The 25,877-nt window shown below is 30.3% G+C and overlaps 1 protein-coding gene and 1 long non-coding RNA gene across 3 annotated transcripts; one reads left to right on the top strand and one right to left on the bottom strand.

The window, feature by feature from the left end:
- Nucleotides 1-1,049: 1,049 nt before the first annotated feature.
- LOC141462247 (uncharacterized) lies at nt 1,050-20,331 on the top strand. Of its 2 annotated transcripts, none has more exons than XM_074143950.1 (15): nt 1,050-1,353; nt 1,501-1,655; nt 1,746-1,910; nt 2,213-2,419; nt 3,402-3,583; nt 5,830-5,937; nt 6,582-6,693; nt 6,779-6,987; nt 7,698-7,865; nt 7,959-8,251; nt 8,824-9,023; nt 9,179-9,267; nt 9,362-9,462; nt 10,627-10,752; nt 14,073-20,331. In XM_074143950.1, the coding sequence occupies exons 2-15, from the start codon at nt 1,527-1,529 to the stop codon at nt 16,289-16,291; spliced, it is 4,308 nt and encodes a 1,435-aa protein (XP_074000051.1). In that variant the 5' UTR covers nt 1,050-1,353; nt 1,501-1,526; the 3' UTR covers nt 16,292-20,331. The 2 variants fall into 2 exon arrangements, with proteins under 2 accessions (XP_074000051.1, XP_074000052.1); XM_074143951.1 differs by having other exon boundaries at nt 1,099-1,353; nt 1,489-1,655.
- On the bottom strand, nt 19,464-25,877 carry LOC141462252 (uncharacterized). Its single transcript, XR_012463176.1, has 3 exons — nt 25,725-25,877; nt 21,963-22,094; nt 19,464-20,619 (listed from the first exon to the last, which is right to left on the bottom strand). It is a non-coding gene; the product is annotated as an uncharacterized lncRNA (long non-coding RNA).

The raw sequence follows: 25,877 nt of genomic DNA, 5'->3' as shown, positions 1-25,877 counted from the left end.
GTAGTTTTGTAACCATGTTCTGATACCCATTAAAATGAATTAAAAAAAATTAAAGGGTATCTGTCGGCAAACGTGTGCACATGAAGTGTTTGATCCTACATTAAGAACGATTAATGGAAGTACACAAAACGCTGGTCTGTTTTTGTCTTTACAGATTTTCTTTAATATTCGTAAAATTCATTAATCTATCGAACATAAAACATTTTCGTGGTTTAGAGGGAAAGGACCAGCTTATAGCTCACTGATTAGCATAAGGAATTTTCCTAGTTCCAAGATTAGATTTTCTCTTCCTAAAAGCTACCTTACGGCTCATAGTGCAGTAATGGACATTATCTTTAAGGAAACACACGGACTGTTCCGGAGAGTAGATGAGCATTGAAATAGGCTTCGGGTGCTACTGACGTCAGACGCACCATAAATTGAAAACATGTTTGAGTTAGCTGAAATGCAAGAACTGAAGAAATGGTGAGCGATTTCATGGATATTATAGATGTGTATAATATAAATTTAATTTGTTCTGAAATTTTGAAGATAATTTGTCACAATTACGAGAATAGTAGAGAAAGAATTGAGTAAAACTTTGATCATTAAAAAATAAAAAATATTAATAAAATAGTAAACCCGTCTCTTTCATTTGATGAAATGTAATGAAAACAGTTGAACATCCCATTCCACATATTATATTACCTTAGATTCTAGGACAAACCATGACCATCTCACCACTTAAGACACGACCTTGCTAGCTAACCAGTTTGGCCTGTCATAGAGCTCGCAGTCAGCCAGTTGTTTGTTTTTATTTGGTTCTAGTGACAGATGACTTAATGTTTACCACAAACAGCTGATCGATATCAATAGAAGTTACCTGTTTGCTTTAAACTAATATTAATTATTCTTTATTAAATATTTATTATATATTAATCAGAATAAATTACAACAATTCTATATAATCCGTGGTTTCTGTTAGCTTTTTTCTCTTCTAATAATTTTTTTTACAATAAATAAAAATGATAGTAAATTGATATCTGCAGTTGAATGATGTAATTGGGGGGTCGGTGAACAGCTGGCTGTCAAGTAAAATGTTGCAATGACAGTTTATTTGCGTCTTAATATTAGTTGATTTTTTTTTTTGTTTTAAAAGGGCATTATTAGTTTGATTAAAAGTAAACAAAAGTTTTATTAGTTATTTTTATATAAAATTGCCATCAACATTCGATTCTTGTGTTGGCCATTTTCTTTTCTTTTTGTTAGTTGTAATTTCTGTGTATAAAGGAATAGGTGAACACTTTATATATTCGTACACAATGGTGCTTTAGGTTGTTGTTTTTTTACTTTATTCCATCACAGAATATCAAGGTCAGTCTTTTCTTTTTATTTACGTTACCTTTTACTTTATATATCTTGTTTAAATTTAGTTGATTTTTTATATTTATTTATTTAATATTTTACTGAGGGTGAGTATTCGATAATTATTTTTTAATTCTTTATGAGTCGTAAGAGTAGGTACCTGATATTGGTGGAACTTCAAAATGTCAGCTGATCTCTCAAGAAAACAGTCAAGTAGAGGATCTAATGGTCAAACAATACTTCCACAAGCTGTTGGTAATCCTTCAATAATTGAAAGTGTTGCTGGTTTTATTCATGAAGTAGTGCCACAGGTAAAAAAAATAAAATTCCACCTGTTTGAAATTTACTTACAAAGAAAAAAAAGAGTTTCTAATAAAAATTTGAAATTGCTTAATTCGAAGGCATATTCGAGTGTATTACCTGGTGAGACTCGAGAAAGCGTTAGTTGGGCAAGATTTGAAGTAACTGATTATAACGATCCAGAAAATTATTCACAAGTATCTGAATGCGAAAGCGAATCCACACCACCACTTCTTCTGGTACTAGGCTACAGTACAGGTGTCCAGGTAGGTTACATTTACTTTTTCATTTTTATTTTTAGCTGAATAGTGAATGCAATTAGCCCAAAGAAAAACAGCAATTCAACACAAATGTGAGGCAAAAAGTTAAACCAAACTTGAGCCATTCAAGAATCACAATAGTTCAGGACAATCAAAAACACGAAAGAGGAAATATCATCTTTTTTGGAAGCCTTGGAATAAATGTTCGGAAGTTGATCATAGCAGTCGGAGCGCCTTAAAGTAAAAAAAAAGTTTTACAAATTTACTAACATGGTTAATGATTAATGAATATGTATTCTTTTAAACAGGTATGGAGTATAAATGGTGGTGGAGACGCTACCGAACTTCTTTCTTGGTCTCAAGGGGCTGTACGAACATTGAGGCTACTTGACAGACCCAAGGATGGTGCGGATCTATTTATCAACAAACGGCCACTTGTGGCAGTGGTCGACAGTTCTGGACCTGGGCCTCAATTTTGTACTGTTAATTTTGTCTCGTTAAAAACTGCCGAAGTAGTTAGTATTTTTATAAATTGATTTATTTATTTTCTATCTTTAATTTCTCTACGTCTTAGGTAGTAGATAACCCTGTAGGTAGGCATCTCAGCCAAACCACCCAAACAAAATATTGACACCTAAACCTGATTCAAACAAGGTGTGAAAACAAATGTGTTTAAGGAAACCTTGAAGCAAACTCTAGATTCAGACTAATTGAAGAAGAAGATAGGAAGAAGTTAGAAAGTTCCCTAGAAATCCTGCGCAGTTACCAGGTTTTAGAGAAGATATACCCTCTCTTTTGGGTGGTTGGAGAGTTTTATTTCTTTCTAGAACCTTCTCAATTTTTGTATTTAGAGTGTCTCTTTGAAGAGCCTCGGGTGGGCGTCACCAGGAGAAGTTCAGTTGTAAACCACGGAGTGGCTATACCGGACTTAACAGCTAACCTAACTTTCTAGAACTTCTTAGAAGAGCTTAGTACCCTGAACCTTCTCGGATCATCCAGAGGAAAGCTTGAGGGTGATTAGATTGGCTTGCATTTCACCATAAAGTGGTTATCGCACAAATTGTGAACGCGGGATCTCCGCGTGGAATTAAGCATGCTAACCACTGAACTCTCTCCTTAGTTATTACAATTATTAAAGGTTCAGAAATTTTTGTTAGGTATCAAAAAGAGAGGATACTGGATATATTGGTCTTGTTCCACAATTCGGCCGACTAAACAATGTCTCCCCTACATTTTGTATAACCTTGTAAATTAACAAGGCTGTTAGAGATAATCCTCGAAGTTTCTTATTTAGTTTCTACCTCCATATCGATTATATCTCCCCCAGTCCCACTTATATCTTTTATTACAAGCGCAGATTTAGTTGGCTGTGGGACACATAAGGCTCATTACCTTGAACTAGGGAAGGATCTTCATCTTGATGATATGTCTTTGTTGTTATTATTATTTGTAAATTATTTTTTTTTTAAATTCCATTATTTTTTTTTTTTCTTTTAGATCAAAAGTATTAAGTTTAAAACGCCCATATGTGATATCCATTGTAACAAAAAAAGTGTTGTCATAACGTTTACGGAAAAAATTGCTGTCTTTGATGTGGGAACCTTAGAAGATAGACTGACGGTTACTACGTGTTATCCAAGTCCTGGAACTTGTATAAATCCAGTAGCTTTGGGTTCCAGGTAAGGCTTGCAAGTGTTTTTTTTATTTATTTATTTTTGTTTTATATACTAGAAGTGGTTATTCATAAACCATTAGCAGCTAGTAAATTCTTGCAATTTTTATTTATTTTTGTTTTATATACTAGAAGTGGTTATTCATAAACCATTAGCAGCTAGTAAATTCTTGCAATTTTTATTTATTTTTGTTTTATATACTAGAAGTGGTTATTCATAAACCATTAGCAGCTAGTAAATTCTTGCAATTTTTATTTATTTTTGTTTTATATACTAGAAGTGGTTATTCATAAACCATTAGCAGCTAGTAAATTCTTGCAATTTTTATTTATTTTTGTTTTATATACTAGAAGTGGTTATTCATAAACCATTAGCAGCTAGTAAATTCTTGCAATTTTTATTTATTTTTGTTTTATATACTAGAAGTGGTTATTCATAAACCATTAGTAGCTAGTAAATTCTTGCAATTTTTATTTATTTTTGTTTTATATACTAGAAGTGGTTATTCATAAACCATTAGTAGCTAGTAAATTCTTGCAATTTTTATTTATTTTTGTTTTATATACTAGAAGTGGTTATTCATAAACCATTAGCAGCTAGTAAATTCTTGCAATTTTTATTTATTTTTGTTTTATATACTAGAAGTGGTTATTCATAAACCATTAGTAGCTAGTAAATTCTTGCAATTTTTATTTATTTTTGTTTTATATACTAGAAGTGGTTATTCATAAACCATTAGCAGCTAGTAAATTCTTGCAATTTTTATTTATTTTTGTTTTATATACTAGAAGTGGTTATTCATAAACCATTAGCAGCTAGTAAATTCTTGCAATTTTTATTTATTTTTGTTTTATATACTAGAAGTGGTTATTCATAAACCATTAGCAGCTAGTAAATTCTTGCAATTTTTATTTATTTTTGTTTTATATACTAGAAGTGGTTATTCATAAACCATTAGCAGCTAGTAAATTCTTGCAATTTTTATTTATTTTTGTTTTATATACTAGAAGTGGTTATTCATAAACCATTAGTAGCTAGTAAATTCTTGCAATTTTTATTTATTTTTGTTTTATATACTAGAAGTGGTTATTCATAAACCATTAGCAGCTAGTAAATTCTTGCAATTTTTATTTATTTTTGTTTTATATACTAGAAGTGGTTATTCATAAACCATTAGCAGCTAGTAAATTCTTGCAATTTTTATTTATTTTTGTTTTATATACTAGAAGTGGTTATTCATAAACCATTAGCAGCTAGTAAATTCTTGCAATTTTTATTTATTTTTGTTTTATATACTAGAAGTGGTTATTCATAAACCATTAGTAGCTAGTAAATTCTTGCAATTTTTATTTATTTTTGTTTTATATACTAGAAGTGGTTATTCATAAACCATTAGCAGCTAGTAAATTCTTGCAATTTTTATTTATTTTTGTTTTATATACTAGAAGTGGTTATTCATAAACCATTAGCAGCTAGTAAATTCTTGCAATTTTTATTTATTTTTGTTTTATATACTAGAAGTGGTTATTCATAAACCATTAGTAGCTAGTAAATTCTTGCAATTTTTATTTATTTTTGTTTTATATACTAGAAGTGGTTATTCATAAACCATTAGTAGCTAGTAAATTCTTGCAATTTTTATTTATTTTTGTTTTATATACTAGAAGTGGTTATTCATAAACCATTAGCAGCTAGTAAATTCTTGCAATTTTTATTTATTTTTGTTTTATATACTAGAAGTGGTTATTCATAAACCATTAGCAGCTAGTAAATTCTTGCAATTTTTATTTATTTTTGTTTTATATACTAGAAGTGGTTATTCATAAACCATTAGCAGCTAGTAAATTCTTGCAATTTTTATTTATTTTTGTTTTATATACTAGAAGTGGTTATTCATAAACCATTAGCAGCTAGTAAATTCTTGCAATTTTTATTTATTTTTGTTTTATATACTAGAAGTGGTTATTCATAAACCATTAGCAGCTAGTAAATTCTTGCAATTTTTATTTATTTTTGTTTTATATACTAGAAGTGGTTATTCATAAACCATTAGCAGCTAGTAAATTCTTGCAATTTTTATTTATTTTTGTTTTATATACTAGAAGTGGTTATTCATAAACCATTAGCAGCTAGTAAATTCTTGCAATTTTTATTTATTTTTGTTTTATATACTAGAAGTGGTTATTCATAAACCATTAGCAGCTAATAAATTCTTGCAATTTTTATTTATTTTTTTGTTTATACACCTTCAGATGGCTAGCTTATGCTGAAAAACGGCTGACCACCTGGCAGAGAAGTTCTGGTGGCTGTGAAAGCGATGGATCTCAATCATACACAGCAACTGTAATTCATGCTGCAAAGTTAGTAGTTATTTATTTATTTATTTATAATTTTCACGTTAATAGCTTAAATCTTCTAGAAACATGTTTGACTATAATAAAAAAAAAGTACCTAAATCCTTTTGGCTGTAACATTTTGCCTAAAATTTGTGCCTACTTCTCCCAAGATGGGATTTTTAGATGTACTTCTACTCGTGCAAATACCAATATTATTACCTAGGTTGTTGGTATTTGCGAGTATAGCACATTCATTTTTTTGAGTTTGCTGCCTATGGAGTATGGCTCATCCAGTGTTCCTATGGGTGATTTCACCTCATTTCTACTGGTTCCAGAATTTCTGTAGCAGATCACTTGACAGTTTTTCAGTTGGTGAATGAGTAACTGGGTTATATTTATATTTTCTCACACTGTAAAGATTCCAGACCTACCGACTTCCACACAGGTTCGTTATCTAGGGCTTTACCTAGACAGCCGTCTAATCTAGCTCTGTGGACAGATATTTAAGAGAGGCACAATAAATATTGTTTAGGTTGTTATAGATACAGCTTGCGTTAAGCCATCTCATCTCTTTTCAATTTCTCAAATAAAAGAGATGATGAGATCTACATAGAATGTCATTACTTCTATAATCCCTTGAATAAAAAAATATTTATTTTATAATTTAGATCGTTGAGCAAAGGCTTACGTGATCTCAGTGGCAGTTTAACAGGTAGTTCACCATCTACCACAAACAATAATGCCGCTCATGCTGGTATAGTTACTATTATAGATATTGAGGTAATACTATATGTTTTGAATTATTCTAAAACTTTTTTTTTTATTTCATTGACAATTATTTTTTTTATTTATTTTTACTCCACAGTTAAAACCAACAAAAGAAGATGATCCAGAGAATCTAATATGCCATTTTGTTGGCCACGTTGGACCAATAGTAGCAATGACTTTTGATCCATCTGGATTGTTGTTGGTTACAGCTGATAAACATGGCCATAGATTTCATGTTTATAGAATACAACCGCATCCATGTTGTGCTCAGTTAGCCGCTGTACACCATTTGTACATATTGCACAGGTAAAGTGTTACAGTGATTTTTATAACTGTTTACTATCATTAATGTGCATCCTTTTTGATTGAATAATACATTTCGACTGATAATTGAAGTTTAGGTTAGGAACTGAATATGAGATTACCTAATTCATAATCATATTTCTTAATTCTATCAGTGGATTATTTTATATCAAAAACTATTAAAATAAATGAGATAAAATTCTCTACAAGAAAATGACGAAACCGAAAGAACAGATAAATGATCTTTTCATCTAGCATTGATGATCAATTAACCTAATTAAAATAAGATTTTCAATTGTTGTTAGCTATGTGAAAATTCAAGTGGAATAGTGATTTAAAAATATGGGAACAAATTCTTGATAAACTACTGTTTCTGAGATCTAGTATTTATCTAAAAATATCATCCATGTAAATGGTAAAATCTTACATTTCCTAGTTAGTGAAATTTCGCTTTCAACTACCGGTTTGTAATTGAGAGAATTTTGGTTTGAAGAAACAAATTAAGTGACTTATGTCCGATTTTATTAATTACACTTAAAGATGAAATCAGTGACCAACTTGGTTAAGAAATCTTTCGTGTAAAACTTCTCATACAGAAGGTAGGTAAGTAAAGGGTTATTAGGTGTTGCGTGACCAATATTACATCTCAACTTTTTGTTTTTTGAAAATCAATTACACATTTCTGTAAATGATTTCTATTTTATGTTTAATAGGGGTGAGACGACTGCCAGAGTACAAGATATTACAGTATCCCTAGATTCTAGATGGGTTGCCGTGAGTTCAGTAAGAGGTACAACCCATGTATTCCCAATAACACCTTATGGAGGACCGGTTACCGTTAGAACCCATACTACGCCACATGTTGTCAACAGATTATCTAGGTATTTTTTTAAATGTAGCAAAAAAAAAAGTAATGGTTAGTTATTTGATTGCTTTAGAACAATAATATTTATTTGTCACTTAACTTATTACAGGTTCGAAAGAAGTGCTGGACTGTCCGACGGTCGAGGCAGTCCACTACCAGAAGTACCCTGTCAACCGTCAACTCCTCGTTTACCACCATATCCAGTACCCTGTGTACTACTTCCGTTAGCACAAATTAGAAGAACGGATGAATCACCGTTGGCGGCTATGTTTGCAGTTCCTCGAGCATGGCTACCAGGACAGCCTGTGAGACAGGGTAAACGCTCCTTGTTGGACTCGTTGTTTGTTATTTCGTCTGGAGGTTCTTTAATACAATATGATCTTGATCCGAGACCTACACCAGGTTAGTACAGTTTATGTTTTTACTTGAAAAAAATAAAATAAATATACGAGTATAAACCCATTTTTGATTAAGATTTAATGATCTGATATATTTGTTTGCCACTAAAATCCATGTAAATTAACCAATTTTCCACCTCATTTTTGCGTATTCTTAAAGAATAATCATATTAAGTTGGTTGTTACTCATGTTTTACAGAAGGCTTAACTCAGATTAACTCAGCATTCGCTCTGGACTTGCTGTACCCTGTTAAATTTTCCTCCTCTTTGAATCTTTTACAGTTTAATGTACAATAGTTGGAATAGTGCATAAACTTTCCTTTACTTTCAATGATTCCGAGGGTGCTTCAATTAGCAACCTCTTGGATTTTATTATTAGTGTATAAAGAACGGTTTTGAATTTCCATTTAAATTTAGAGATTTGTACATCAGGATGACGCCAGTTACAGGGATTTCCATGGTCATTATTTAATATAATGAAATGTTTTAAAGAATTATTTTGAGTTTTCCCATAAAAACCGTTAATATTATTCTGTTAATGAAGAACCATGTAATAATAATGTTCTAATTATTTAGGCGTAGCCAAAGACAAAATAAGTTATGACACAGGCATAGAATTGGGCGTTGACGCGAAAGCTGAGTGGCCATTGTTAAAAGCACCATACTCAAGCTCGCTGCAACCTCCGCTTCCAGTAAACAATCCTCTGCTAGCCACATCTATGTCAGAACAACATACACCTGATCCTAGAACTGTGGATGACAGGTGGATGTCGCAGGTATTAATTTTTTACGTTTTTAAAGTGTTGATTCATTTCATTAACTTTAGAAGACTAGAAGAATATTTATTTTGAATGAATAATGTGAAATGTGATTTCTTTTTGTCTGGAATATTCCAATTCCAGCACCCTTTTATAAATCGTAAATTTTCCAGGTAGAAATAGTAACTCACACTGGACCACATAGAAGACTTTGGATGGGTCCTCAGTTTTCCTTTAAATCCATGGATCCATTAGCGCCCAGGTCAGACAGAATATTTGTTCACAAATAAAAGTTTAAATCAAACTGATACATCTAATTAATTAATTAATGTAATTTTTAATTTTGCTAATTTCAGTGTATTTGAGATAAATCCTCAAAATGATAATATGAAACCAAACAGATCGAATCCAGTTAATATGCCTCATCGGCCATTTCTTCTCGTAGAAACCGGTTCAGGTAAATTAATTGTTTTATAAATCAATCTTATCACGATTTGATTGTAATACCTATAACTTCAGGATTTACAGCTGGAGTAAGTCGCTGCCACCTTTCAGTTGTACAAAAAAAAAAAAAAAAAAAAAATACCCTTTAATTGAAATAGTTATTTATTTAACAAGTGCGGAAAGTACTTTACTCGAGTTAAATGTTATATTTTTTCTGCAACCATTAGGGTTATTTACTAGAAAACAAAAAAAAAAAAAACTGAACAGGAATCACTAGAATCCATTTTAAATTTCTATAAGGTAACACTATAACCTTTTTAACTGTTATAATTAAAAATATCTAATTATTTATTAAAATATTATTTTTATTTCTATATTCCTTTCAATTTGTATTTAGTTACGTTAAATAAGCTTATTAAAGTTTTACAGAAAATATTTAATAACAAAACTTCTTATATCAAGGAAGCACAATAAAGTTTTTCCACTCACCAGTGAGGAAAGTGACACTAATGGGAATTTTTCCCCACAAGTGAGGTAAAGTTGGGCATTACACAGCTGATTTTAATTGAGTAATGAGAACATTCCTACATGGTTGCAGAAAAAAGAAACATTTTTTATGAAATAGTATGTAGAAAACAATTGAAGTGAAACCCATTTGGTTGTTTTACCTATCTTGCTTGTAATATGTAATAGTTTTTAATATTTACTTTAGGTCGAATTTATTTGTTTTTATTGTATATCGAAGGCACATTTTGACGAGCCTATTGTATGTAGAAATCTAATGTTCAGGCAAATATCTATACTTTATACTCAATACTCTATGTTCTGTACTTTATGCTCTATAAATTAAGCTAAAGATCTTAGGCTCAGCTATTTAGTTTCAGTTTAAGGATTAAGAAAACGTTGAATTTTATCTTCTTTCTGCCAATTTGTCCAAGTTGATATTCTGCCATTTTTGGAGTCTCTTCTGTTTTGTATGCTTACATTACTCTCATACACATAATGGATCTGCAAAAGTAATTTGTCCTTGCTGTTCAGTCCCATTTATGGAACAGTTTTTTTTAGAAAATCTAGATTAAAATTCATTCTATTTTCTTACCAACTTTTTCATCATTTTTACCATTGTGTATGTCACATTATTATAATACATTTTTGTATTTTGTCCCCCCAAAATCAGGTGGTAGTGTGGAATCTCCTCATTTAACGGATTATGGTAGTAGCAGTGAAGATGTACAACATGGTGAATCAAGACTACGTGAAGATCTAGCAGACGCTATGCTTGAAACAGCAGCAAATAGTTCAGGTAAGAATTTTATATTCAAAATTATATTCTAAAAAAAAAAAGAAGCAAATTTTTAAGTATACTTGGGAATCCCAACTAATGTGCAACTCCTCTTTATCTTTTGTCTCACATTAAAGTTGTAAATTGTGTGTACTTGGGAGGGGTTAATGTAATGTATTCACAGAGTAGCTAACTTTTATTTTTTTTAAAGCAAACGCCCAACTTTCTACAGTTTGTGCTTACAGTAGACATTTAGGTCATGGAAATCGGGACAAGTTGTAGTTCTAGAGAAATGAATTGTGAACACCAGAAATATCCATTTTGTTGTGGTCCCTTGAGTAGGAAATTGTGGATTCTATAAAATAGTTCTATGTAATCCACCCTAACTCAAAATCAAATAATGGAAGAAACTTTAAGTATTAGATTTGGCTCAGGTACCATCAGTGATTGGCCACTATAAGGTTTTAGTGAAGATCGCGTCAACCAGGAAAAAAAAACACTTGTTTTTTAACTTTTATTTGAAAACAGCCCTAACGATGTTCTCTAAAGTTGGTTTACAAAATGTATAATAGATCTAAATATAATAAAAAAGTTCTAGAACTGTAACTATTATTTGTAAGCTTTTTTTTTCAAAAAAGGGCACTTCTTAAAATGGAAGGGTAGATTGTCAGACTTTCCTCTAACGTGTCACAGTTGAATATTGTACTGTCTTACCACTTATATTAAGAATTAAAAGCAGTACCAAAATTTCTTTAAAAGTAACTCAATTGATAGGAAGTCCCCTTAAAGTACGAGTTATAGATCGTAATAGATTGTTCAGCATTTTGAGGATTTTTTTTTCTTGATACTACTAACAAGTGAGCAACAACTTAACTAATTTTCATTTTGTTGCGTCCATTTTTCAGAAATAATGGTATCCTTAATGATCAAAATTTTAAAAAAATTGTGATTTCCATTTAAAATAAACGAAAATTATCACCGATTTAGGGCACTCATTCATATTCTGTAATCTCCTCCCATCTCTCCAAATACCGATCATCATTTCCATTTTAGTTTCATCTTTAATGCAAAAAACAGAAGATAAGTTGTGGGCGAAGGTTTAAGTGATGCACTCATTACTTGGAGACTCCCCTGTAATCGTATATTATAAACACACTATCTTCGCAATATTTTCGTAGTGATATGCAATACACATATAACACATGATAAAACATAATATTTCAATTTAACTTAAGGTAATTAACAAACAAAAGTTCAGCTTTATATAATTATAAAAGATAAGAATCTTATTTAATTTTATTGTTTTAAAGTTTGTTTTTTTTGTTTGCCTATATAACCTCAACCAAGACGTAGTTTTGATGTTTTAAATGTGCAAAATACTGAGTATTATTTTTTGTTTATTTAATACCTAATATATTTAAAAGTAACAAATATAAAAGAAGGACTGTAAAGATATTAAAATTTTTACTTTTTTTTTTTTTTTTGTAAGCGCATGTTGATTTCTGCCCTTGGTGTGAGATCTTAATGGCATTGGTGAAGGTCAACATTGAGTTTAAAATTCCCTCCCTCCTCCTCATCCTCCTCCTCCAAAAATAACTCAGAACACGCTTCATTCAAAACTTAAGCCTTATCACTTTTATTTTTGTAATATTTTTCCAGTAGAAGAGAGCTAGGTTTTCATTGGATCATCAGCAGTGAAGAAATGCTACTTCAAATAAATTGAACTATTGCTGGAATTCCAGATTTTCAAAAAAAATTCCATTCTTCTGGGGCCCCCTCCCCCCCCCCCCAAAAGTGGTCTTTGATGCGCGTGAGGAAAAAAAATTATTTCAAATACGAAAACTTCACCAGCAAACACCTCACTGTGTTCGTTTATTTAGTAGAATTCGTCAAAACATGGAAATATCACTTTATTGAATTAGAATTTTGTGATTTAAAAAGAAAAAGAAAATTAAATAAATAATAATAAAAAGTCACTAATTACTTCAAACTTTTGTACAAATAATTTCACAGATGTAAATATAGTATACTACAACCTTAGCTATAACTATAACAGGTTATAACCTTTATTAGAAACATCCTGGAATTTTAAGGCCGAATTCGATAATAAATTCCCTGTATTTTTATCAAATCTTCATTTGCAATTAAAATAATAATAAAAATGAGAAACTAATCTCTACAGTCCTTTCTTTATAAATAACCCACATTTATGTGCCATATTGATCTTGCCTGTAACTTCCATTTAATTCACCACCTATGAGCGCACCTTTTCTAATTTTGTATATTTTTTTTAATTTATCGATTTTTTAAATTTTTTTGTTTTTCTAAGGTTTCTTTTTTGATATTTTTATTAATATTTATATATTTTTTTTTATTGCCTTTATATTATTCATATATATATTTCAGATAATAAATTTAAATGTTTTGTTATCTGTGTACTACTTTCTTATTTTTATTTTTTTTTCTTGTTAAATGAAAATATAGAGTCACTACTAAAACTTTAAATAAGGCTAGCCAAAAAAATACATTAAATATGAAATTAATATTTTTTTTTTTGTTCAAATTTAAATAAAAATTATTAGCGGCACACACTTTTCCTTTTCACTTTTTTTTTCTTTCTATTTTTTTTATTTATTTATCTTTTTTGTTAATAAAAACTTTATTTCTGAAAGTTCTCGAAGTATGAATATTTGTTATTGTACTCACGACGATTAGTAAGCGTGTTTTTGTTTTGTCTTTTTTTAAAAATGGTTATCGTATTGCCAACTTAAAAAAAAAAAATTCTTTCATGGGTGGATGAATATAAATGGTATAAAATTATTTTACACTTTTTAAAATTTTATTATTGTTGCTTCTAATATTATATTTATTTATTTTATTTTTTTAATTTTCCTTGACATACTCGCCTACAAAAAGGCAAATAACCTCCCAAAAAAACTTGTAAAAAAATATATATATTTTATAATATACATTTGCACTGCATGGCTTTCTATATAGTGATATACTTGCTATGATTTTTAACTATTTTTGTTTTCTACCTAATGTATGCCTAATTCAAGCAATTAATATTAAAAAAATAACAGGTGTGTGTCGCATTATTATTTTTTAACATAATTTCTTCTTTTTTTTTAATTAAAAATAAATAAAAGTTCTCTTCCTTTTAGCAAAAATAATAAACTCTTTTTTGTTGATTAGAAATCAACTTTCCAATCACTGAAATAATTATGAAACTAGTTGAAAAAAAAAAAAAAAAAAATTAATGGCATTACATGTTTTCCTTATTTTCCATTTTTGGCTAGATTTTTTTTAGTGACTCTGTGTTTTCTTGTATGCCCCACCAGGTGTATTGGTGGGGGCGGTTGGCGGCGGTGAAGGTGGCACCACTGTGAGTGGAGGTCGACTGAGAGCGGCCGTATTGGAAAGACAAGTGAACCCATTGGGTACGGTGATTACTTTACCAGCCGCCGGTGGACAAGACCCGCATTCTACCATGATTTCCATAGAACAACGTCGTCATCAACACCAACAATTGTATCAACAAGTTTTACCAACGTCTTCTTCACATCATGTAGTACATCATAGAACTGTTGTTGAAAAACAGCAACAAGAATTGCACCAGAAGTCACCAGCAGCAATGTTGTCAAACGTTGTTTTAGGGAAGAAAGAAGAAGGAGAAAAAGTTACGTTGAAAACCACCTGCGCTGAAGTGCAGACCATGCCGCTTCCTATTGAAACTAAAGCACCAAATGCAACGAAATCCATTCAAACAACTACTGCAGAAAAGAAAATCGCCAAGGGAGAACAGAAAGTTAAAAGCAAAGGTAAGAAGAAATCTTCCACAAGCGCTGCTCTGGGTGAACCAAACATCTCTACTAGCAAAACAACAGAAAATATTGTAGAACAACCATCAAGTGCAGTAGATGCACAAGAACATGAAGTGGAAAAGCTGGAAATAAAAAGTGCTCATCAGATGAAAATCCAATATGTTGTTTCTGATGTTACCAAGGTTGATCCAGAAGAACGGAAAGTTGGTGAAGATACAAAGCGTGAAACGGGATTGTTTGAAGAAGATCAAAAAGAAGTAGAATCGATCAGTTATGCTTTGGCAGGTTCTGTGGCTGATAACAAAAAAAATACAGACAAGGAATCAGCTGAACTACCTGAACCAGCACCAGAACTCTCTAATCAGCCTGATGAAGAAACGCTTTTAAAATTTGAACCATTAATTGATCCACTTTTGGAAACTAAATCAGAAAAACAGTTCGAAAGGCTAGAGAGCAGCTGTTTAGGTTTAGTAATTGATGTAGAGCCTTTAAAGGGAATTTGTGAAACAAATATATTGACTGGTGATTTATGTTTGACTTCATCAGAGAAAACCGAATCAATTGAAGAATCAGTGAACGCTTGCAGCAGTGCTGTTGAAGGAAAAGTAAGCTGTGAAGATATTGATCGGACTAAGGACGAGCCCTCTACTTCGGCAGCAGATGACGCCAATGACTTGCAACATGTTGATGATGATCAAGATCATGAAACTTTAGCTACTAGTTCTAGCAATCTACTGGAAGAGAATCTACCCAGACCAAATCTGGTGGAGTTTGTGGATGATGGCAAAAGTGATATAATCAGTTCATTGGAGAAAAGCAATGAATCGGCTGGTGGACAAATATTGAATTATGAAGTGGATATAGAGTCCGGTGAATCCAGTTCACAGAAAGAAGAATCCTCTGTGACTGGTAATGATGATTTGGTCACTGATTCATCGGATGATAGGAAATTTAGAAAAGAATTATCTAGAAAGGCGGCTAGAGCGCAGGAAGTGGAAACTGTTAAAGATCCAAATGAAACTAAAAAACTTTCAACATCACCGACAAAACTTGAATCAGCAAAAGATGATACAGAGTCAAGTGATGAACCGACAAGTAGTAAAACATCCGATTCCAAGACTAACACTCTAAAACAGATTAAACGTAAAAAAAGTGGTAAAAAATCTAGTGAACATACAAGTGGAACATCGTTGGCTGTGGGTGATGATGAATCATCCTCTACTTCTGTAGATATTGCTACGAAATTGAAATCAAAATGCCATTCAGAAAGTACACTTGACGTGGAGAAATCTGATTATGAGACCTGCTCTGAAAAGAAATCTGACAGTTCGATTGAATCATTTCCAGAATATAAGAAAAAAATGGATGAAGATAAAACTGTCATTATGAGTGAAACAAAATCTTGGAGTTCAGTTGTGAAGAGAAACACAACGGCTACAAATGATAAAGAGCCATTACGTCCGTCGAACAGCGCTGAAGATCGTGATTCAGTTTATGAATCGTGTAATGATGAAGATTTCCCAACACTAGAAGTTGTGTTCGCCAAACCAGTTGAACAACAAACAGCGCTCGAGTGCAGTAAGGATGAAGTATTCGAAGAACCTAAATTAGATATAACCAAAATGGAATCCGGTAGTAGTAATACTGAGGAGAAAACAGATTCTGGTGAACGTGACATGTTTACCTCGATTAAGAATTTGAAAAAAGTTAAAAAACAAAAGAAAAGGAAAAGATGATGTCATCATGATGACGATGTGGGCGGCGGAAGTGTTTATTCAAACACATTTTCATTATATTATCGTAATTGTGTTGTCTCAGTTTTATTTTATTTAAGAAACTTTTTCTAAAACACAGAACAAAAAAAAGAACGCAAAAGTTTATTTTTAAAAGTTATTAATTTAATTTTAATTTTTTTGTGTGTGTGTAATGCTTGACGTAAAAGAAGAAAAAAACTGTTTAAAAATCATACGTATCTTATAATTACGTATTTTGTAAACTCGAAAACGTAAATTGAAAAACTTAGAAAAAAATCTTGGTACATTACGTTAAACGAAAACCATATTTACGAGAAAAAAAAAAAATCTATAATGCAAAAGGTTGTAAAAATTATAAGTTTATACTAGTTGAAACTATTAATTAATATTAATATATCATTGGAATAAAATTTGTGAAAAAAATAGCATTAAACTACGCGCGAAGTTAAGAAAACCTAGAAGAATGAAATCAAGTCTCTCTCACTTCTTAAGTATATCTCAATTATTAGGGAAATCTTTATATTTTCTACACTCCAAGTTATTGTGGTTCTTGCTTGTTCAATTAATTGTTGGGTGATTATGAATAAAGATTGAGTGAACCCCGAAATTTGACAGTATTGACCCAATTAGATTTATTGATCTTTGGCGCTACTAGGATAACGCCATTGGAAATCTCTTTGTTTTAGTTTTAACCCCATTTAGTACTTGCCACCGCTAAGTGACGTAACATCTTATCTCAAAGAAGCAGCTCACTGACACTTCTGGCCACATTGAGGGCATGGGTTTAGTAGATCATCCCACTTTCTGGACCACTCTTATTCTGAAAAAAAAACCCTTAATTTTCTTCTTTTCTTTTTTTTTTTTTGCCAATTCGCGAGTGTCTTGGTCGTGGATATTTTATGGATAAGATCCACGACTGTTACGGCATGACCAGAGCGTGGAGTTAGCAGTCAGTGATTACTAAATTGCACCTTTGGTACCGATCAAAAGCACTCTTTGTGACAAAACAAGAGCTTTCTCTAGTCATACACGTCCCAATTTGATCGAGTAATGACTAAGGTTTCTTTCTGCTTGTAAATACAGGATTTAAGATCCGTATTTCAGGACAAACTTTCAGCCACAACTTAATAAGATTTATACAGGTATCTTAGCTACCTTTCGTTTTGTTCCTATGTCCACAAATACGGGCCACTCTTATCTTCCTAATAGAATGTGTTCTGCTAAAAGAAGTATACGATACAAGCATCTACGCCATAACAACGTAGTTGACGTACGGCACCCTATTACAGCTTTTTTTTAACCTTCCATCTGCTAAAAACAAGCATTTTTTGACCTTCACGCGAGGTATGCTTACCATTTGTAAATAATCTGGACTGCCTTAGACAGATTCTTATCTATACTAGCTTGAATCAATGCTTTTCTACAATATATAAGTACTACTGGATCCCCTTTCGTAAGCATTTTTCATATTTGAATACATGAACTCATTTTTATTTATATCACCCATTTGCTTATTTTTTTTTATTATTTCCAACTATAATAATTATTTAAATGTTTTTGTTCTTTGTTTTTTAATTGTATTAATCTATTTTTTTTGTTTTTAAAATTTGGTGACACTATTACTTTGTTTCTTAAATTGTTGATTTTATTAAGCTCCCATTTTCTGTGATTTCTCTTTGTTTTGGGTTTTTTAATAGAAATAGAAATGAAATTAAAATTATTATGATTTTTTGTTCCAAAAATCGGACCTGCCTGATTTTTGGAACAAAAATCAATTTGTGTATATATAATACTATTATATCGTATAGAAACCATTAAAAAAAGAAAGATAAAAAAAAAATATCGTATTTGTAAATGTACATAATTATGTAAATTCAACTGATATCTGTATATATTTGTATTTATTATTTTCTCATTCACAACAATCAAGACTCTTTTTGGAAAACAAAAAGCAAAAACAATTTTATAAAAATTATTAAAAACAAAAAGGACAGTGATTTCTGTGTAAAACATACCATATGTACAAAGATTGATTATTTTACAGAATAATTGTTAAATAGTAACAAGTTGGAGGTTCTATTATTTAAACAAAATAACCTTCACAGTTTACTTTTTCGTTTATTTGAAAGATATAAACAAGGTGCTCAATTTTTGTTTTTGTTTTATTTACTATTGAATTCGGAGGGGGGTAATTTATTATTTTGTAATTGTTAAATAATGTTTTGTTTGTTTGTAAGAATGTCCTCAATAGTGTTTTTAATTTTTGATTCTAAAAATAATGGAGTCTTTCGAAATTTTGCGCATAAACATTGAAATTGGTTTCTACACTAGTTTTGGAGAGAAAAAAAACCCTGATTCTCGAAGATTTTAAGTATTTCTATGTTTCCTAAATTGTAAACTTAATTCGTTAGAAGTGCATTTTGATATCACCCGAGTGTGGTGATAACCTGGATGTTCATTGTTTTTCCTCTAGTTCAATGAGTATTAACTTATTAAAATATTTGTAAGTTTAACTAAATTTCTCTATCTTGGGAGTAAGACATGAGAACTTGGAATTCATTAAATTAATTTAATTCGTAAGTATTGGCCATTTATTATGTAGAAATAGCGTGATTCAGATTGTAAAATGGTTTGTGAAAAACGTACATTGAGCGAATGGTGTATCAATAAATTTCCAAAACCCAGTTTAAAATTTATTAATAGGATATTCTTCTAGTGATGGATGCTTCAGCTCCAAGAAACGAGAAGATAAATTTGGTTGGGCTAAAATTAGACGCCAATTTTCCCGTAAATTTCTATCCGAACTTGATGTTAGCGTGTCTTTAGGATGCATGACATTTATACAATGGGGGGAGGATTTGATTCTTCCCAGACTCGATTTTCAGAGTTCAAGGAAACAATCTTGGTATTTACCTCATGACTGATTTTGTTGGGGGTATGAAATAAGATTCAACCTTTTTTAGATAAGCGAATCATTGTTCTTACGTTGAATATTGCATTCATAAATCTTCTAAAAAACATTCCAAATATTATACAATGGAAGTTTCGCTTTTTTTTTTTAACGTTTAGGTTTGTTTTTTTTTATATATATAACTGGCAGCGTTTATTAGAGTATTATACACTTTTAGATTTGTGATTTTGGCTAGATATCGTATTTTCTTTTGGCCATTTGTCGTTTTTTTTTTATCGAGCTTTTAAGTGGAAATCAAATAATCGTAATTTTTTCGGTGGATTCCTTGAAACCATTTTCTTTGTCAAATGCGCTTTTTTCAAGAATAATATTGTGTTCAAATTGTGTATGTAAATTAGCTTGAAGATATGTTTGTTATTTGTCATTGTTATTGTTTGATTTTTTTAAACATAGAATATGATTTTTTTTCTTTCTTTTTTTGCGATGTGATTTTAATAACTACTAGTGGAAGTGCATTTTGCGCCTTTAAAGTTTATTTATCAGCTGTTCGAAGTGGATATGAGGGGGAGCAGATGTTTAGACACCAGAGAGAGGTTATCCCAATTTTGGGTCTTCCCTAGAGTACCTAGGCATTGCGGGATTCATTCTCCTTGGTAGTGGGGACTGGGAATGGACTAGTCTTCTTGCTCCTGTGAGATTTCCTTGGATAATCCAGGTGGTTATCTTATCGTTGGAGAGGTACATACTCTCCAGAACTTTCCAATCCCTGTAGTTATGAAATGTAACTGAACGTTCCTCAAAAATTCTATAAAGAAAGGAAGTTGTCAATGAAATTTTACTTTTTTTCTGTGAGAGAAGGTTATGGGAGGGTTATACAACTATTTTTTTAATTTGCTAAAAAACAAAAAAAAAAAAATCATATTCTATGCAGTGTTGTTTTTTCATGAAAACTGCCATTTTGATTTAATTGTTAACACTTGATAGCGAGTAGATTGTACTGATTTCAAAGATATTATAATTAAAATCAACTCTTCGAAGCACCTAAAATAGTTTATTTACAAATATTTATGTATATATATAAACAAGAATCACTTAAAAAAAAAAAAAAGAAGAAGCAAAAATGAAAGAGAAGTATGTGGAAGTAAATATAACAAAATGTGCCTAAAAAATACAAAAAATAAATAAAAAATAAAATAATCAATTTTATCTGAAGTTTTTTATAGTTTAACAATAATAATAATTTTTAAAAAAAAAGACCATTTAGTGCATTTTACGTGCGGCTCTCTTAAAATAAAAAAAAAATTAATGTAGTTGCATAAATATGTGATTTTTTTCTTAATTTTTGATTCTCTCGAGTGTTTTTAAATGTTCGATGTTTTCTATGTATTTTCATTTTTACCTAAACAGTACCAAAAAAAAAAAAAGTATAAATCATAAAATTGGAAAAAAAAAATTTATAATGATCCATAAAAAGTATATTAAAGAAAAAAAAAATTATATCTTGTGATTTAGATTGTAGGCTTAAAAGTAAAAAAAAAAATAAAATGAAATAAAATTATTTTTTATATTTTTTTTATCCTCTCTAAGAAAGTAAAGGTGTATAGCAACCTGACTGCTTCAAAACATTTATTGAATAACGAAGTGGCAATAATAAAAATATTATTTTTATTTTTTCTATGGCAACCAATAAATATTCTATGGCAACCAATAAATATTATTGGTTGCCGTGGGTTATTTATTGGTTGCCATGGGTTATTTATTGGTTGCTGTGGGTTATTTATTGGTTGCCATGGGTTATTTATTGGTTGCTATGGGTTATTTATTGGTTGTCATGGGTTACTTATTGGTTGCTATGGGTTATTTATTGGTTGCCATGGGTTATTTATTGGTTGCTATGGGTTATTTATTGGTTGTCATGGGTTACTTATTGGTTGCTATGGGTTATTTATTGGTTGCCATGGGTTATTTATTGGTTGCTATGGGTTATTTATTGGTTGTCATGGGTTACTTATTGGTTGCTATGGGTTATTTATTGGTTGCCATGGGTTATTTATTGGTTGCCTTGGGTTATTTATAATTTAAGCAACGTTGACTAAACCCCCAGGGATCTAATTATTAATCAAGAAGATCAATTTCTTACTAAGCTTTATATAAACCTAAGAAAAATTCATATCAGGAATTACTACCATAACAAAAATTTAAAAAGAGATTTATGTTTTGTTAATTTGAAAGTTAGTGGTATAAGAGGAGGAAGTATTTTGACCACTGGCTAGAATAATGAACAGAAAGTTCGTTTTTTTTTTACAAAACCTTTTTTTATTGGTGCTCTGTGTTTCATTTTGCATGTTTTGTTTTAAGTTTTACTGCAAAGTAGGGCGCATCAATGATACGTTTCAAACGTTGAGCATCAATAAAATGTAAGTTTTAAGTAAAAATAAGGCTTTCACAGATCCATTACAGAACCGAACGTTCTCAAAACGAAATTTAATTTTTGAATGATAAAAAGCTACGAAATTAGTGCAATAGTGTATGAACATTTATGTGTACCCAAAGAAGTAATTACATAAAGTTTATAATTACATAGATAATACAATATTTGTTTTCAAGGAAAAGCCTAGAACAGGGTAGAGTGACGTACTTAATTAGAAAAATCATGAAAATGTTGTATTTGAAGAAAATGGTAACATTTATGCCATTTTTTATTAAGAAAACGAACAACTGTGTGACCATTTTAGTTCATACCTAGAATTTGTTCAATATCCTAAAATATATGTTGTTCTTTTGCACAGGAGGTGGCCGTTGCAGGACCAGCGTTGACGAAGAACTCAGTAGTAGCAGTTTCAGTTCAGCCAGTCGTTGCAGTCCGACGCCATCCTGTAATATGGACAACATGCTATTGTTTCCAACTGATTCTACTTGACCATCATTGTAGCCATTAATTTCAAAAGTTTATTACTACTTTTTACAACTATTACCATTACTATATTTACGTAATATAGATATATTCCAAGGTAAATCATATTATCATACAATATTATGATAGTGAGGAATTTAATTTTTTTTTTTAATTTGTAATTTATTATAATAAAGCCAGGCTTAGCTAGGGTAATTTTTGATTATTTTATTTTATTTTTGTGATGGAAACATTTTTTCTTTTTGAGGCTTCACCCAATCCCATTTTTGGGTAAAAAAAATTATAGGTTTGTTCCAAGCAAAGCCCCATTACTACTCTTGGATTTGAATTTGTGAGAAGTGCTACAAAAAAAAAAAAGAGTGTGGGGGGCTTTAGGTTAGATTTTAATTTAAAAAATTAATAAACTATCGAAATGGCATTCCAAAATTCAACTTAAATTCAAATTTTATTTTTTATTTAAAAAAAAAAAAATCAGAAATAGACTGAGCAGAGACCTGTAATAATTGAGCACAAATCAACTGCTTAGCAAAACGGAATCCATTTCATATTGGAACAAACCTTCATTTAATCAAACGTTGTATATAATCATTATTCAAATTTAATAATAATATGATCCAGCGAGATTATGAAATTTGAAAAATTAGTTTTTCTTTTCTAATATTGGAATTAATAATTAAATAAATCAAATAAAAAAAATATATTAAACAATTAGTTAAATTGTGATTACTTAATTATTTTGAAAAAATTGGCTTTTGTAATATTTACAAGCATCTTATAAAAATAGTGGAGAAGTGGTAATTTTTGTTTTGGTTTTACTTTTTAAATTGTATGCGCTGGAGTCTGTCCTTTGGGCATTATTTTTTGGAATATCAAGTTTCAATATGTAATGTATGTATATCTCCATGCTCTAGAATATAGATTTTTTTTTTTTTGAACCACAATAGCCGGACTGAGATAATGCTTAGACAGAGAGGGAGAGCTGTTTTCTTTTTCTTTTTTTTTTTTCTTAAAAAGTACGTAAAACAAATAAAAGCAAAAATTTCTGTGCAATTTTTCAAAGAAGGTTCGATTATATCATTATTATCGATTATCATCGAATAATTATTTTCGATTATCATCGATTCATTATTTTCCAATATAGACAGTGTTGCCATAATATCTAACTATATCTGAATCAATTTACAAAGTTTTGCCTATTTAATCATTGGATTCGAAATTTTCCCAAACAGTTTTGAGTAACACCAGCTCTTTCTGCATTATTAACATAGTTAATAATAATAATTATTTTTTTTTTTTTAAGGGTTTCAATTTTTTTTTTCCTCAATTTATTAAAATGAAGAATTTTGTTAAAAAAGAAAAAGAGACTTAGACTTTTATTACTGTATTATTATTATTTTTGTTTTAAATTTAAATGTTAAAGAAAATAAACATTTTGGTTCATCTCATCAAATCAAGAAAAGAACAATGATTTCAAAGCTAAACAAAATTGTACAAATGTGATCAGCAATCTCCTGTTTGTAAGCAAACGTACCTGAATTTTTGGCATTCTTGTGCCATTTTTCTAATAATTAATAATAATAAAAAAAAATTTCTTTTTTTTTAAATACTAATAATGGATAAACATGGTATTTGTTTGTTTTTTCTTTTTCTTAATTTTTATATAAGTATATTACGTAAATACGAGAAAAATAGTGATATGTGATTCGTCATTCTCTTTATAACTTAATATTTTTTTCCCCTGTAATTCTTTTGTAACAACAAAAAGACTGATTTTTATTCTCACCGCCCCCCCCCCAAAAAATGAGATTTTCTTTTCCTTTTTTTAAGTTTTTATTGAAGAAGCTTTTATTGAGGAATAGTTTTTCAATCATTTCCATAAATTTTACTACTATTTATTACTAATATTATAACTATTTTCCATGCTTAAAAACATTTTCCAAAACTATTGAATTAAAGTTAATGAATTTAAATATTTTATCATTCTATTATAATCTTTGGATGGACTCCTTTGGGTTCTGTGTGTAATTTATTTTTTTAAGAACCATAATTTTTTACTTTCTTTTTACCGGTATAAGTAAAGTAAATAAGAAATAAAAAGATTTGTGAGTGTCAAATTTTTTTGTCGTAATTGAGTTTTTTGTTTTGTTTTGATGGCGAAAAATACAAGTTTTTTTTTTTTAAATAACTCTCTGAAGTGTTTAACTCAGGGGCACCCCCCAATCATGATTTTGGTAAACTTATTTTTTTTTTATAGACAAAAAACTAACAATTCACTAAAGCCCGAAATCCAATATTTCCCCGTTATCCTTTTCAACTTCTGCAGGATCCATTCCTTCAAGCTGCTAAACGAGAGAATTCCTCCAAACCACTCCTTATATCCCCAAGGAATGAAATTAATTTTTTTTTTTTAATGATTTAAGGTGCGTCAACAAAACTAAGGTTATTGGCGCCCGGAGCTTTTTTCCAGTGCACTGCCGGCCTCCGGACAGTGTTCTCTCGTTACAGACCAAACACTGTCCATCACCGGGACAGTGAACTGTAAGAAGCTCTCAATCATAATCTGTAAGAAGCCTGGATTCGAACCCGGGACCTCCACGTGGGAGTCCAGTACACTAACCGCATAGCTAATCCCTTTCCTACTGAAATTAATAATCTCCTTTTTTTTTTCTTTTTTTTTGCCTAAAATCAAAAGACGAACATTTTCAGTTCATGGATTACCATTAATAACTTTTTTAAAAATGGCCACTGAAACATTTTCGTCTATTAGGTACATTCTGTAATTTCATTAAACAATAGTTATTTATTTAACAAGTGAGGAAAATACTTTACACTCGAGTTAAATATTATATTTTTTCTGCAACCATTAGGGTTATTAACTAAAAAAAAAACTGAACAGGAATCACTAGAATCCATTTTAAATTTCTATAAGGTAACACTATAACCTTTTTAACTGTTATAATTAAAAATATTAAAATATAATTTTTGATTTTTTTAATATTCGATTTTTAATTATTTAGATAAAATAAATTTAAATAAGCTTATTTCTGTAAAGTTTTACAGAAAATATTTAATAACAAAACTTCTTATATCAAGGAAGCACAATAAAGTTTTTCCACTCACCAGTGAGGAAAGTGACACTAATGGGAATTTTTCCCCACTAGTGAGGTAAAGTTGGGCATTACACAGCTGATTTTAATTGAGTAATGAGAACATTCCTACATGGTTGCAGAAAAAAATGTATTCTTGCTATTGGATTAGGTTTTTCCTGCATAAGACTACATAAAAATTAGTGAATCTTGAAAACTTAGAACAAGAAATGCCTGATCAGTTGGTCAAAATATTATTTCCAGATATTTGGGAAAATCAACAATCAAAATAAATTTTTATTCTTTAGTTTTTTTGCAAATATTAGTATCTCAGTAATGGATCGATCTTAATGCGGAGAACCCAGGTTCGAATCTAAGATATTGGCCTGTTGATTTTTTTCTTGAAACTGAAGGAGCTTATCACGTAATTTTGCCACTTATTTAATTTCCTTTTTAAATAACTCTCAAACACGGCAAAAAAAAAAAATCAATTTCAAAACTTACAATTTTTAATTATCTTCATGATTCCACAAGAAATACCAAATGAAGTGTGTCCACCTTGAAGAAAAAAGAAAACTGCTTTTTAGATTGCAATCTCCTTACATAGGTTAATATCATATTAACCCTTAAGAGGTTAGTAGTGGAGAGGGGGTAAAC

Source organism: Rhodnius prolixus, unplaced genomic scaffold (assembly GCF_049639745.1).
Source record: "Rhodnius prolixus isolate KJV_2025 unplaced genomic scaffold, Rpr scaffold_18, whole genome shotgun sequence".
NCBI lineage: Eukaryota > Metazoa > Arthropoda > Insecta > Hemiptera > Reduviidae > Rhodnius > Rhodnius prolixus.
Note: the sequence above shows the minus strand (reverse complement) of the source record. Positions and strands in the feature narration are given on the sequence as shown.